At 47.6% G+C, this 16267-nt stretch overlaps 1 protein-coding gene across 2 annotated transcripts in view; it reads right to left on the bottom strand.

Moving 5' to 3' along the window:
- GALNT18 (polypeptide N-acetylgalactosaminyltransferase 18) overlaps positions 1-16267 on the bottom strand; it is a 296162-nt gene that overhangs the window by 44323 nt on the left and 235572 nt on the right. Inside the window, exon 7 of one of the 2 annotated variants that reach the window (XM_081099430.1) lies at positions 4224-4409. The exons of the other annotated variant lie outside the window; for it this stretch is intronic. Within the exon in view, the coding sequence (XP_080955556.1) occupies positions 4224-4409 (186 nt within the window). The remainder of the gene's footprint in view (positions 1-4223; positions 4410-16267) is intronic. 2 annotated transcript variants of the gene reach the window in all.

The following is a 16267-nucleotide window of genomic DNA, read 5'->3' as shown; positions in this document are numbered from 1 at the left end:
CCATGGCTAGTCACCCCTGGCACTCAGCAGGGGCCAGTCTAGAGTCCCTGAACCCCATGTAAGAAAATCTGGATGCTTTGCTGCACACTGACTTTCTGTTTATTGATAAGAAAACTGATTTTCAATTCAAGTAGAAGGAAGCGAGAGCTGGAGGCTCCTCTAGCCTTCTAAATGCTTGAGACTGGACGTGGTGAGGGAGCAGGTGAGAGTCAATTCTGTTCAGTGCACAGCCTGGGAAGATTCAGCATAAAAAGCAGCAGGAGAGGATGAGTGCCCAGCAGGGGCATTTTGAAGCTGGGGTGCAAAGGCAGAAGGCAGAAGCAATAACAGCAACAAGAGGCAACACTCCTTCCATTTGCCAGGCTCTGATCAGAGTCTTTACATACGTTAACTTATTTAATTGCCAAGACAGACACTAGGCACGGTTGAAGGGTTCCAGCTCCACATTTGCAGCTGGGATGCCGTAGAGGAAAGGTTAAGTAAATAGAAAACAGATGTGCTTGTGACTGAGGTGAAGGTACAGTATTGGGACGTCACCACATTAAGGGCAGCTAGGAAACATGGAGGCCATGCAGCATCTATACTTTCTCTTCTTTGTTTTTTATTCAACTCACCTTTTCTGAGTGCCTAGTAGGTGTTAGGTGCTGCCCTAACCACTGTGTATTCAAATAGGAAGAAGTCACAGTCTGCCAGAAAGGAGAGTCTGGAAGATCCAGACACATTCACAGACTACACACAGTGTGAGCATGGAGGGAAGAGAGAGTGCTAAGGGACAACAGATGAAAGGCTCTTAGTCCGTCTCATGGTGTGGGGCAGCCGGGATGGCAGGGAAAGGAAGTGAGCACTCAAGGAAGGCTGCCTGGAGTAGGTGATGCTAAAGATGAGTTTGGAATCTGACTGCCCCAAACCAGCACTTGGAGAGCTTTTTATAGATTCTGGCACCTACACGGTAACCATCAGAATCTCTGAGGATGGGACCCAGAATCGGTGTTTTTTCTAAAGTTCTCCAAGTGATTCTCCAAGTTGGTCTGCAGATGTGCTTTTAGGACCAAGGGAGGAAGGGATTATGCCCAGGACCAGCAGAATCATCTGTTAATAAACATTAGCAAGGTTTTACTGAGCTCTGACCATGTGACCCGCCTTATGCTAGGCATGGTGACACAAATGTGAAAAACACAATCTGTCCTCAGGAAGCTCATGGTCTAGGGCAGTGGTTCTCAGCCTAGGTGGACATTAGAATCCCCGAGTTTTCAAAAAAAAAAGGATTTCTGGTCCCTTTCCAAACCAACTAAGTCATAATCTCTGGGGCTGAAGCCCAAGTAATTTTCAAGTCCAGCCAGATCTGAGAGCCACTGGTCTATGAGAGAGAGAGACCTTTATATAACAGAACAATCTTTTATAGGGTGATGATGCAATGACAGAGACATCCATGCAAAAAGGAGTCTTCTCCCTGGCTGGCACTGACTCTAAAAGGATGGAGGGGAGTCAGTAAGGGTGGAAGCTGGGGAAGGGGTTTTGAGTAGGAAATTCCAAGCAGAGAGGACAAAACTGGAAAACACACAGAGGTGAGAAACAGCATGGAATGGACAGGGAGCTACGGACAGTTCCCATAGTCCAGGCAATCTGCAGACTCCAAAACAGGGTGGGTGGGCAAAGGAGAAATCTTGAATCTGTGTCAAACACTGGAGAATTATTTAACAATTTTAGGTAGGGCATAACATTGTCACTGAGAGGTTTTTAAGACATAACTTGGGCTAGTGTGGAGAGTAGATTTGAGAGGGGTAAGACTTGAACCAGGGAATCAAGATGGAAACTGTTGCGGAGGATGAGACAGGCCTGAACTCCTACATGAGAAGAGGCAGGAGGGAGAGGACGGCTTGGTGATGGACTGGGAATGGGGTTTGAGAAAGAGGAGGTTAAAATAAGATACTCAGTTTCAAGCTCCTATGTCTGGGCAGACAGTGGTATCACGAGCTGAGGTAAAGAATAAGAACTGGAGCCGATTTGGGGGTGGGAAGCTGTTCTCAGTTTTGGTCAGGTTCAGTCTGGAGCACCATGGGAACATCCAGGAGAAGCTGTCAGATGTAAGTCTGAAATTAACAGTAGAAGTCAGGGCTCGGGATATCAATCAGAAGTTGTACATAGATAGGTGGGTACAAAACCGAAGAATAGGTAGGATTACCCAGAGAGATGGTGCATATGAGAGGAGGGGGCAAAGGATGGATCCCTGGGGACACGTACGCATCCAGTGGAAGTAAGAGGAGCCCAAAAGGAATTAGGAGCAAGTGGAGAGAGATGAAGACATTCTGAGGTGTGGGATCATGGCCCCAAGGGAGCACAGAATTACAAGGGAAGGTGGGATCCTGTAGGTTAAAAACTAAAATGTCCATGATGACTATCTAAAGCAGTTTCGATGGAGTACTAGGATGTGACTTGAGAAGTGAATGGGAAGTGAACAGGTATTGACTCTGCAGAAGTTTGAAAAGAGCTATAAGAGGGAGTTTGGACATAAAAGAGAACAAGGGGGTCCAGAGACAGATTTGTAGGAAGCACACTGACCCCCTTTCTTCTCTGCCTAAGTCTCTATCCTGGACACTCCCACGTCTCATCTGCCTTTCTGGGATTCACTACCACTGCCTACCCACCCCCTTCACTTGGTTTGAGCTACAACCCTGAGGAGTCACAGACAGACACTGCATTTCATCGTTTTCCATTATTTTTAACTCAGTTCTCATTGAATTTGCTATGGTTTCAATATCTGGCAGCTGCAGTTGGGGGAGATTTGTAGCCTGGGGGTACAGAGAGAAAGGGGGCAAGAGTATGAACAGGACTCCAGTCCTTTAGCAGAGCCCTTAGCAACGCCTCACTGGAGAGCTCTTTGGAGTTTCCAAGTGTTCTTAACGTCTTTCTATTAGAGGACACCCACAGCAGGGCTCAGCATGCTGCCCAGAATACTGTGATCCAACGCCCACAGCCCCAGATGGGTCCCGAAGGTACCACTGTTTCCCTAGAAACACGCCTACTGTCAGGGATGCAATCTTGGGATCCATAGGGTTGGGCATACTCTGACTGGTACTTGTTGGCTTCTCATTCTTCCTCCCAAATTCTGAAATCTCACTGGTGGTGGGAGTATGCAACCCAACTCAAGTCCCTCCCCCATGTTGGTGACAGTGGTGGGTGGGGGTGGGAGGCTGCCTAAAAGCTTGTATCCATAACCCAACCTACTTTCTCAGTCACTCAGTCAATAGCTTATGAGAGAAATCAGAAAACAGAGCCTTCACATGGAAACTTTAAGCAAAAATCAATCATTGCCCTGTTAGGAAGAAAGAGCTGAGGTATTATAAAGGACTCCCAAGGGAAGCCATGGCCTTGGGAGGAGAGGAGGAGGTCATGTAGTCAACAGCTCAGTCACACATAGAATGCAACATAAGCAATGATCTCCAGGCAGACAGGCTGCTAAGCAGGTTGGGATCCTGTGGCTGGCATCTGTTGGGTTCTTCCAACTCAGCAGTTCAAGGTCATTTCCATATGACACATGACAAGGCTGAATAAATTGACTAGAGAATCATTTCTTTCTTTCTTGTACTTCTTAAGTGTAGGTGACTAGAGGGATAGAGGATAGTGGCAGGCAATGATGGGGTTCTGTGAAGGTTAGAAGCAGCCTAAAAAATGTCCAGAATAGTTCCCTTTTCCTCCTGAGGGTCCCTGTGGGAGTGTATCCCATCTCCATCTATGTGGCTCAATAAATCCCCAAGGCATATGGACATTCCTTATTTCTTTGATCAAAGATTTGATGGAGAACCTTGAATCTAAGTCTACAGGGAGGTCAAGGTGCATTTTGTGATTTTGGTAATGGCTGGCATTATTTTTTAGGTCAGGACCATGAAGCACTGAATGTTAGGGAAGCTGAGAACCTGAGAACATCAAGTATTCTTGGAGTTACCTGGTCAAATTCTCTCATTTAAAATGAGGACACTAAGGTCTGGAGAGAAGTCCTCCATCAAGCATGCTAACCAGGGGTGGGGATAAGTCATGGCATAGCACTGCATCATCAGCCCCCTTTCTTCAGCATGTAGTATATTTTGGGGCTAAGAGTCCACTCTAGCACAGTAAACAAGACTAACTGACCCATGGGAAGAGGATTTAGTCCTATGTTTGTTTTTTGTTTGTTTGTTTTTTTCCCACCAAGCCCCAAGAAACCCATCCCCATGGGAGCTCCCTACCTCTTGGGGTATGTTCCATGCCATGTACACATGGCTTTTAAATTCATCCATCCAGACTTCGGCCACCCTGAGGGCGTTTCTGCGAACGTGGGCAGTGAGGTCCTCAGTGTAGGGCTTGTGGGCTCGTTCAATGTGGGCAATCCGAGAGCAGGGCAGGACCTCCACGCTCCCACCACACTGCCACACCTGCAGAAGACACAGAGCCACTCATCAGTGCCATGACATAAATCTGTGCCTCTAACCCAGGCCACAGGTGACTACTCAATGTAAGCACAGACGAAGCCAGCTCTCTTCACCTTGTCTCGCCAGACCACTGTCTGCAAAAGCAGCGAGCTGTACCTTATTTCTACTCCTACCCAAGGAGATTATTGGGCCATTAATTCATGTCTTGTTTCTTCTTGCTGTGGGTTTATGTGCAAATAATTAATACACCTTCTCTCTCCATCCCATTCACTCCTCCAAAGAAAAGACATGGCATTTTGTGACCAAAGATCTGAGTTCTCCTTGCCCCAAAGGAGAAGCTAACAAAACCCTGAGAATGGTCTCTGTAGCAGTGCTGACATGGAGGGACCAGCAGGGACTGCCAGCAGAGATGTCATCTTTGCAGGGACTGCATGGACCTGGACAAGGATTAGTGGTTACCACAGGGAGAGAGCAGACACCCTTCTCCTACCCCATCTTTCCTGAGTCCTGAATTCTGATAGAACCCAAGAGAGAGGGAGCTGAAAAAAAGCCCATATTAAACTTTTCAATGACCTTGGTGAGTAGGAGCTTGAACTGGATGCACTTTGACTTTGAAAAAAATTTTTAAATATATTTTATTGATTTTTTTTTACAGAGAGAAAGGGAGAGGGATAGAGAGTTAGAAACATTGATGAGAGAGAAACATCGATGAGCTGCCTCCTGCACACCCTGCACTGGGGATGTGCCCACAACCAAGGTACATGCCCTTGACCGGAACCAACCTGGGACCCCCGCCCTAGTCTACAGGCTGACGCTCTAGCCACTGAGCCAAACCGGTCAGGGCGAAAAAAATGTTTAAATGACCTTGCTTTCTGAGCATTAAGGGACAGTGTTTTGGAGCTGTTGCCACAATCATTCCAGCCACTCTGAACTTGCAATGGTCCAGAATGTGCACAAGCTTTTGTGCCTTGAGGCTTCTGTCCATTCTGTTTGTAATTTTAGAATGCTCTCCCCACTTTTTCTCCAGCTGAAAAATATCATCTCTCAAAACCTTGGTCACATGACCCCTCTGTTGTGGGGGTCTTTGCTCAATTCTTGAGGCAGAGCCAATTGCTTCCTCCTCTGGCCCTCAAAGCTCTTGATATCACAACTTACCTGCTGATAGGCCAGCCTCCCTCCCTCTCTCTGAGTTCCTAGAGGGCAGAACCCATATCTCATTCATTTCTCATTTCTAGCATTTAAGATAAGGCCTGGTACATAGAGGTACTTTGTAAGTACTTGTTGAATGAATGAAAGATTTATGCTTAATCAGTCAATCAATCAATCAATCAATCAATCAATCAATGTGAGATGAATCTGAAATGCCTGGTCAGAGCTGATGAATGAGGGAAAGCAATCAAGGTCTCTTGGTGGACAGCAGTGGACACTTGTCAGGTATTGTCAACTAGATGATGTGGTGGATGATGTTTACACTTACAACCTGTGCCCATCAACAACCATATGTCTTCATTTAAAATAAGGTCAGCTTTGGATTTAGCTTAATTTCCCTATGCTAGTTTGAAAGATAATTCATCCTCTTCTATCAATCTATCTCACACCAGTTGGTCCCCCACAGGCTGTTAGAGTTGGAAGGCAATTTATTGATTTACCACTTTCTAAGCTTGTCCTGCACTTGGCATATTATTTAGGGCCAAATGAAGAGGAAATAAACATTCCCACTGAGCATCCACTATGTTCCAGGCCTGGACTCTGCTTGTGGGGAGGCAGTGTAGCATGGTGGTTATGAGTGCATGATCTGAGATCAAATCCTGGCTGTTTCTTCCTACCTATATGACCTTGACTAAGTCATTGGTCTCATTGTGGTTCAGTTTCCTTATCTTAGGGATCATAAAAGTACCTCTCTCATGAAACTGTTGAGAAGATTAAAGTTATTATATGCAAATTTTTTAGGAAAATATCTGGCACATAATACTCAATCAATCTCAGTTATTACCATACAAATTATACGACAGACTCTTTAGAATGCCCTGTGAGGTAGTTGTTATTGCCTTTAATTCCAAGTGAAGAGACAGACTAACGGCTGTCCCTTGCCCAAGACCACACAACTGGTACAAAAGTGTCTGAAAGGATGGTTTGGGTCTTCCCATATCACACCAGCTGTGACATGTGTCCCAGGTCCAACTCCTTCTCTCACTTCCCATCCCCTGCCCCCCCCCCCCCCCCCAAGCCTCTATAGAAACTTCCTGGCATCATCCCCCATGGAGTCCAAACTCCAGTGACTTCCTTTCCTATGCTTTGTCTACCACCCATGAGAGGGTTCTGAGATCAGCTGTGAGTGAGACTTGGGAGTCTCCTATCTCAACCATTGTCAGCAGGAGCCACTCATCACCCAGGACGGAAGAGCACAGGCTTTCTCATCTTTACTTCAGCATCATTAGCCAGGCTCCAGAAGTGGTGGGTAAACACACCCAACACGCATCTTCTGTTTCAACAGCCAGAAGCTGCCGGGAAACCAAAGGCTTTCACCCTCTCCATAGTGAAAGGATCTGACACCCATCAAAGCCAGAGGAGGATCCATGCCCCCTCAGGGTGACCGTGCTTTGAAAGTAGTTCCCACACCCAGAGTGGGCCTGTGGATCGGGAGTGCAAGCCTCAGACTGTGCATCTCCATTTCTGTGACCTATCCATCCCAGGAGCTGTGCTCATGTCCAATTCACTTGGCTTAGATTTCCCATGGAAGCCTGTTTATACTGTGAATATGTTATTGACAACACAGAAAGTCAGGGTAATTATTCTTTTTGGGACTGCAGGCTATTACTTGACATATTGCAGCAACAGAGCACGACATGATTCATAACGAAGCTCTTCTATTATGAGGCCTGTTTCTCAAAGAGTCAGTTCCTCATTCACCTAAGAGTGGGTGGTTCTCCTAGTTGTAATCAGAAGGGTGGTGGCTTTTAGCCACACAGTAAAGGGAGTGTGTGAACTCACTGTGGAGCTCTTGATCCTCCCTGACTCTACCCCACTGCCACTGTCCTCTTGCAGCCTAGTCTTGTCTCCTCTGGGCTCTGCAACAGCCTCCAAACAACAGATTCCCTCCTGCCTTCCTCCTCCAGCCTCTTCTCCACACAGCATCCAGAGGAACCTTTGGAAGGTGTAAGCTGGACCAGAGGCCCCCTGCACCACTCCCTCCCCATCACAGCTCCTGTCCACCTCTCCAGCCTCCTGCCCGCTTCCCCACACACTCTATGCTACAGCCATGCTGAGATGCCTTTACCTCCTCTGGAGTGCCAGGGTTTTCTCTCACCTCTGGACTTCTACACATGCAATTACCTGCCCCACCTCTACCCCACTTCCCCTGACATCCTCAGGGTGTCAGTTCAACATCCCTGCCTTATCTTTCCCACTTATAGCACTCTTGCACTTGCTCTTTAATTATCTCCTCCTCTTCCAAAAAATGTTCTTAAATTCTTCACCAATTGCTACTGTAGACATGTGCTAAGTGGTGCCCAGGACGGATGATGGGTTTCCAGCAGGGGATGGGGGGTTCTGCCTGCTGGGAGCAGCACAAAGTGTCCTAAAGCACAGTGTTGGAGCCACCGGGAACTGGGCTCCAGGGTTCCGCCTCCTCCACCTGCTGCTGTGTCACCTCTGGCAGGTGCCTCCTCCCAGGGGAAGCGGGAGATGAGGTGAGGCTATCTGTTAACCTTGTGCCTGCCTCAGTGTGAGAGCACTGAATGGGGTGAGGCAAGGAGGTGAGGACAGGACATCTGGGTCTATTCTAACCCAGCTGTATGCTGGCTGAGCGGCAAGTTTAGGCTCCCTAACCTCTCGTTGTGAAAAGCATATGACGGTGGTCCTCGCACTGGGCGGTGGGCTTGGGAAGCTCCTGTCATAATGCTGGGAACCCTGTGAACCCTAGTCTGCATCCATTATTACTTTGAAACAACCATTATAACTGCTATTTGGCTCCTCCTGTGCATCCTGAACTGCGTCTAGCACGGCCAGGGGGTGAACCTGAGGAGGGGCAGTGAAGGATTAAAGAAGACAGACAAGAGAATATAGTTGGTACCACGTGGATCCCTGTGCCTGGATGAGGAAACAGTGACATAGCCTGTAAGCCAAAGCTTTATTTTATAGTCAGATCACATAAAGCAAAACAAGGGCAAGATGTTTACAATGTTCTTGCGAGTTTCAAATCTGCTTCTTTCCTGTTGTTGCCATTCTCTAAACTCTATCAAGCTTTGTTTAGGCAGCACTTGCTACACCCTCGCAGCCCACATCCCTTAGCTACCTAGGACTACAGGGTCACACTATAAGGTCAAGCTTACAACAAAAGCCTTTTGGGCTACAATTGTGCTGGGAGGGCTTTGCCCTCCAAGCTGGGACTTGTATGTGGCTTTGCCACAAGTCAGTCCGAGGCTTGAACCTGTCCAAATGCTGTAGCTGCTCATATTCACAGTTTATACCAGCCGTGGGCAAACTACGGCCCGCGGGCCGGATCCGGCCCGTTTGAAATGAATAAAACTAAAAAAAAAAAAAAAAGACCGTACCCTCTTATGTAATGATGTTTACTTTGAATTTATATTAGTTCACACAAACACTCCATCCATGCTTTTGTTCCGGCCCTCTGGTCCAGTTTAAGAACCCATTGTGGCCCTCGAGTCAAAAAGTTTGCCCACCCCTGGTTTATACTGTGAATATGTTATTGACAACACAGAGAGTCAGGGTAATTATTCTTTTTGGAACTGCAAATGCTGCAGTTTCACATGCACCTTCAGGGAGCAGAGGACTCAACCGTCTGGGTGAAGCTCACCAGACGACAGATGGGCTGCCTTCCACTGTGCTCCCCACAGAGATTGGGAGCACTTGCTAACCCAGGGGCCATCATCACTCTCCTCTCTTCTGTGGAAGGACCTCATCTATGGAGAGGGTGAAAGCCTTTGGGTTCCCGGCAGCTTCTGGCTGTTGGAACAGAAGATGCGTGTTGGGTGTGTTTACCCACCACTTCTGGAGCCTGGCTAATGATGCTGAAGTAAAGATGAGAAAGCCTGTGCTCTCCCGTCCTGGGTGATGAGTGGCTCCTGCTGACAATGGTTGAGATAGGAGACTCCCAAGTCTCACTCACAGCTGATCTCAGAACCCGCTCATGGGTGGTAGACAAAGCATAGGAAAGGAAGTCACTGGAGTTTGGACTCCATGGGGGATGATGCCAGGAAGTTTCCATAGAGGCTTGGGAGGGGCAGGGGATGGGAAGTGAGAGAAGGAGTTGGACCTGGGACACATGTCACAGCTGGTGTGATATGGGAAGACCCAAACCAGATGGAGACTACAGACAGCAGGGAAGCAAGGTCACTGATAGAGGGCGAAGGTGCAGGAAAGAATGCTGGCTTAGCGCTGCAAATTCAAGGGGGCAGGGGTGCCAAGAGGAGAGAGAGTAGGGGAGGTGGGTACCAAAGGGTTGGCTCAGCTGAAGGTCAAGTGTCTAACCAAGAAGTCAGGTGAAGTCACAAGGCATAGGAAGCACCTGCAAGAGGCAGAACTTAATTTTCACATAAAGTGTGTGTGACCCAGGATTGTTATAAAAAGAGAGGTCCATGCTAGTCTTCCTGGCACTGAGGACACCTGACAGCATGTCCACCCAAGGCTGGACCTCATGGCTTCTGGCTGGGCACTGGTCAACATGTGTCTTGACCACATCAAGTTCTCTCCGGTCTCTGTGCCTTTGCACCTGCTATTCCATCTTTCTGGAATTACTCTTCCCCTACTTGTTACCCAGCACCAATATTACCTTCTTTGACCCGTCCAGTCTAAATGAGACCCCCTTGAATACTTTTAGTTGCCCTGTCTTTGTGATTAATAACATTTATTCATAATATTTCCATTTATTTATTTATTCTGTCAATGTGTCCCCCTCTTCGCTCTCCATCTCCCCGCTAGACTATAAGCTCAAGGAAGACAAGGGTCACATTGTATACACCAGGCATCTAATATATATGCAATATCTGTTATTTGAATGAGTGATTCCAACAATCCGAGAGCCCTGGGCTTTAACTATATAGATAGGTGGTTTTAAGTCACTCAGCGAGATCCCCCAATAAAGGTGATAAACATAAAAGGCGATAAACATTTACTGAACACAATGACTTCCTTCAAACCCAGGGCGGTTTTTCAGCAAAGTCCTGACATTTAAGTGCGTACTGCTGCAACCGAAAAGACTTACTCTGGCTTCAGAGCTTAAATTAACATCGTAAAACCTGGGAAGTCATCAAATGAGCATGGGCTATAGCAGGCGGCTCCTTCTTTTGGAACCTGAACTCCCCTACAGAAAGCCCCCAACCTGGCCAATGCCTGCTTTCGCCCTCAGAGTAGCTTCTGGTCCCCAGTTGTGACCAAGAACCTGAAGCAAGTCCCACTCACCGCCAGCCCTTCCCAGAGTGCTGGGAAGATGGTGAGATTGTTTCTGAAAAGGCTGGAAGAGGGTTTAAATCCTGCCTCTACTGCCCATTAGCCTTTGATTCGGATGTCAGTTGCCTTTTTATGGAGAATAATGATAATTTGGGAGGTTTAAAAGAGATGCTGTATGAAAAGCTCCCACTAGCAAAGATAGGAGCAGAGAGGGTTCCTAGGGCAGGCACAGTCCTTTCCCGTCCCAGGGCTGGCAGCTGCTGGCACAAGGTCAAGGGTCACAAGCCTGAGTTTATGTTTGCCACTTTCCCCTTCCATGCCTCAGGGTCTCCCAGCTGTCCAGTGGAGAGCTGGACTCAGTAATGCCTTAGATCCTTTCTACTTCTTTATTTCTACCATTTAATATGTCTTTATTGAGTTTTAGAGAGAGAGGAAGGGAGACAGAAACATTAATGAGAGAGAAAAACCATTGATTGGATGCCTCCTGCACACCTCCATTGGGGATCGAGCCTGCAATCCGGGCATGTGCCCTGACTGGGAATCGAAAAGTGACCTCTTGGTTGGTGGGTCAACTCTCAACCACTGAGCCACATTGGCTGGGCTTTTCTACTTTCATTGTGTGATTGTAAGTTTTCTTGCCAGCACCTCAAATGATGTCCGTATCTGAGATACAACCGGCAGAGCTGTAACTGGGATTTGTAAACTGGGAGACACTGGAGACAATGGAACAGGACACACTATGACCATATCTCCTCCTCAGAGACCCGTGCTCACTGTAGTCTGTGGCAGGGACAGATTTGCCACTCCTGTGTTAAATCATTTTGCTTATTAATGTCCTTCTGAAGCACTGTGTTGAGAAGGATTTGAGCTCTCCCCGCCCTCCCCTCCTCCCACCCCCGCAATCCGGGGCTCAGTGGAAAAGCCTGCCATAATTTATTAGTAATGTTTATTGTAGGTAAGGGGTTGTGGGGCGGTGACACCTGAGCCTTGTACTTTGAGCCACGGTTCACAGCTCAAGATCACAAGTCCTTTCCAGCTTTTATCTCCTTAGGACTTGCATGAGCTCTTTGCTCTTGGCAAAATGTTCCCACTGTTCCCTTAGCCCAGAAAGCCTCTTTCCTGCTCCCCATCCTTCCAAAGCCAGCCTGGCCCCATTCCTCCAAAATCCCAAAACACAATTTGTACCACTCATGTGGTCTGCATTTCTTGGCTCATGTTGGTAATTATCTTTTTATGTGTAGCTGTTTCGCCTAACTTGGCTGTGAAATGCTGAGACAAGAGTAGAAAGCCAAACCAGGCAGGCTGAGGGAGAAAGATGAGGAGGATGGAGGCTGAAGCTGAGGCCTGACAATCGCTGGCAGACCACAGTGATCCACAGAGTGGCTGTGGGTCAGACATGCGACAAAGACATCGAGCCAGGCTGGGCAGAGTGCTCCTTCAGTTCTATGTCACAGGCACCTCACGCATTGCACCCCAGTCCTGGCCCTGCATGGAAATAGGAGGGGAGAGAGGCCCAGCCAGTGTGGCTAAGTGGTTGAGCGTCGACCTATGAACCAGGAGGTCGCAGTTTGATTTCCCAGCCGGAGCACATACCCGGGTTGCTGCTCGATCCTCAGTAGGGACTGTGGAGGAGGCAGCCAATCAGTGATTCTCATCATTGCTGTTTTATCTCTCTATCCCTCTCCCTTCCTCTCTGAAATCAATGAAAATATATTTTTTAAAAAAGAAAGGGAAAGAGTTCAAATCTGAGCAAGGCTAAGACAAAAGGCAGGGGCCGTCAGCAAGCTGGGTCAAGGGTAGGAGGTAGAGGAGGAGCTGGGATGGGGATGATGTAAGACGAGGAGTCAACTTCCTCCCCAAAAGCATCTCATTCCTGCACATGCAACCTTTAGTCTCCAGAGAAAGATCCTTCATGTGATTTGCAAGATCTCTGAGATCTGAGCCCTCGTATTCACTGCAGCTTCATCCTTTACCCCATACTGTCCAGTTTCACCACCTTCTCTTAGTTCCTAGGGCTGACCTTGTTTTTGGCTTTCTCCACACCCACCCCATGCCATTCCCTTTATTGGATTTCTCTCCCATACCACCACCACCACCTACATTTTTTTGCTAGTTCCTACCTACTTTCCCTACTGTCCTAAATCTGGTTAAATGCCTCTGCTATGTATTCCCATAGCACCCATACTTCTCCTTGCACAGCACTTATGATCACTGTGTGTGTGTGTGTGTGTGTGTGTGTGTGTGTAAAATGCATACATACAGTTAACGACACATAATACAGGAGACAACTGCTTCCTTACCACCTGCTTAAGAAACAGTACATTGGCAAGAACTTAGAAATCTCTGTGTGCCCCTCCTTACCTCCTGAGGTAATCCATTATCCTGAAATTTGTTAATAATTTCCTTGCCACCAACCTAAACTACCTGTTTAGCTTTCCTTTTGGCTGTTTTTGAATGCTATGTGAACGGAAGCATACTGTCTGCATTCTGCAACTTGCCTCTCGCTTCATTTCCTTTCACCACCACCGTGTTCCATTGTATAAATACACAGCAGTTTGTTTAGGCATTCTCCTGTTGGCGGCAGTCTGGCTGTTTCCGGTATGATGAATAGCGCTCCTTGGAACAATCATACATGCGTCTCTTGGTGCCCAAGAGCGGGAGCCTCAGTGTGTTTACGCTACAGAGGGATTTTGGAGGCACAGTTACACACACAGTCAACTTGCCTAGGAAAAGTGAAACTCTTCCAAAGTCAGTCCCCAAGTTCCACTCCCACCAGCACAGGCGAGCACTCATGTTGCTTCACAATCGCGCCAACACTTGGCATTGTCCAATGTTTTCATATTTGCCAACCCAATGGATATGAGATTCATTCTCACTGTAGTTTTAATTTGCAACTCCCTGACTACTAGTGAGATAGCGCTTTTCTTTCTCCTGTTTATGGGTCCGCAACACCCGCCAATAGAGGAGGTCCTGGCCCCCTTGCTCTCATTAAGGACCCTTCAGTGCCTCAACAGGATCTGGCTCATGACAGACACTTACTGCATGAATGAAAGATGGACTGGGCTTTAGTTCTGAATTATCCCCACTGCACTTTGCTTGGTGCTCTCCCAGGATTCCAAGGGTAGACATTTGTTATTTCAAAGTATAAAGAACATTTTTAAAGTCTGACAATGCTTATTCTTTTATCAGGCTCCACTGAAAAGCACTCCCTGGGGATACAACTTCCGCCCTCCTCTTACAATAGACACTATTGAAGAGTCTCTGGACAGACCACTGCTTGGGGAAACTGGGGTGCTTTTTCTTGGAAGGTGTCTCTGATGGGGTCTGGTTTTGGATCGATGCTAAGAAGCACCCAAAGCAGCTTCCCTATTTGAAAGGGATTCTTCATAATTATCAGAAGGCGGCAGGGGAAGTCACCTGGCAGAATTCCAAGGAGGGACCAGCTGGGCTGGAATGTCTGGACGCTTTTCCTGAAGAAAATGTTAAAACGTAGTTTTACAGGGACTGGAGCTTTGTTGAAATAGCTGCTTACCTACAGGAAACCCAGGGGCAGCGATGGCACCAAGCTCAGCACGCTAGCCCATCATGTACAGAGGATCCAGCTCTTCCTCGGACCCCAGTGCTCTGACTATAAAGACTGGGGCTGTGGGAGTTCACTTCCTCATGGGAGAGTTCATGAAGATCTCTTGGCAAACGTGGCCATTGAGCTTGGAAGGCATCCTTTCATGGTTCCAACCAAGGAGAGTTTATTCATGATGATCTCAAATCTCCTACCAGCCAACAGGCCTTATTAATACTGTCTAAAGTCAGGCTAAGTTGAACTCAAGACAAAAATGAAGAAAAGAAAGAAGTCAGGCCTGAACATACTGGGGTTAGAGAAGCAGAGACAGGAGAAGGGTGGTCTACAAGGGTATGGCAGACTCCTGTCATTCACTAATACCTGCATGCTCCTCTACATCTTCCAGACTCCCCTGCAGTCATGAGGGACCATGTGAGCAGCTCAGACCAACGGAATGAGAGAGGAAATGACAGCTGTCACTTCCTGGCCAAGGTGGGTAAGTATCTAGTGTGGGAAACCCGTAAGAATTTCTATTCCTTTCCCTCCCAATCTCCTGGATGTTTAAGCCAGGATGACCTTGAAGTTCAAAGATAGGGAACCCACAAAGGAAGCAACCTGAGTCCCTCGGTCACCACTTGGAAAATAGCTGCCCAGGGGACTGTGATATGAGCAGGAAATGAACTTGTCCTAGGTTAAGCCTCTGGGGCTTGGGGGCTGCTACTGCAGCCTGTGATCATTTTCCTGATTATTTCAATCTGCCAGTGTGCAAAGAGCCAGGGTGACCAGAGGGGCCTGGGTTTGGGCCCTGTAGCACTGGTACCAGGGATTCAGTCTATTGGGTGGGACTTTGTGGCAGAAGGTTCCAGGCCTGAGAAGAGATGGTCCAGAAAGTGACAGCTCCCCAAATCCAGGTGATGCATCAGTTCAGAGCAGGACCTCCTAGAGGCTGAAGATTTAGCGGGCAATCAGAGAGTAGATTTAGTCCCAAGGGATGAGAGAGGAAGCAGTCAGGGGTAGGAGGGTGTTAGGACCCGAGTAGAACAGGCTGCAGGTTAGAGTCTGGTTCAAGTCCAGAACCAGGGCAGAGGTCAGAAGACCCGGAAGAAGTCAGCAGGGAGGAAAAGAAAAGGCCACGGCTTGGAGGTCATGCATGGCCAGGGGTTCCTCAGGCAGCCATAGACAGCAGCCCTGTGGCAGCTCCACCATCTCAGAATGAGCCAGGGAGGTGGGGAAGGCTGGCTAGGGGCTCCACGCATTTCCATGGAAGCAAAACTATAGCAGCCCCAAGAGGCAGAAGTATTGGCCAAATTCCAAATCAGGGTCCCATTGACCCATGTGCAGTTTACTCTAATCATGTATTTGTTTGGAACTAGGCTCTCTGACCCCTTGACTATCACTGGTGCTACCAGAGAATGATAATGAGCTTGAATGTAACTTGGGGAGCAATTTTCTGAAATCCAAATAAAACCCTTCCCATCCCTCATCTGAGAGTCTTTTCCATTTCCTTGGGAGTGTTCAGAGCCCTCTCTGGCGAGTTAAGTCCCTTTGAATTGCCGTGAGCGCCTTCTTTGTGGCCCTATTCAGGAAAGCTCGCTCTATCCAGCTGCTATTCAGATCTGGTCCCCTGGACTATGTTTAATTTATACTTTTCTATATGCAGATGAACCACTTACTCATTTAAAGTGTTTCCTCTTTATGTCTTTAATCAGTGGCTGTTTCTTTATTCTCTCAGAAGTTTAATCTAATCAGAAACAAATCCCACACATATCAATGGCTCATTAGCATGTCTCAATCAAATTCAAATGGGCTGCCCATATCAGATGCCTTCTCAAAAGTGTGACACTGGCTCACCATAGTTCAGGGGGGTTTTTTTGAAATGCAGGAAAACCAAGAA

This window comes from Myotis nattereri (assembly GCF_964212035.1).
Source record: "Myotis nattereri genome assembly, chromosome: 9".
NCBI classification, from domain to species: domain Eukaryota; kingdom Metazoa; phylum Chordata; class Mammalia; order Chiroptera; family Vespertilionidae; genus Myotis; species Myotis nattereri.
This window is presented reverse-complemented; position numbering and strand designations above follow the sequence as displayed.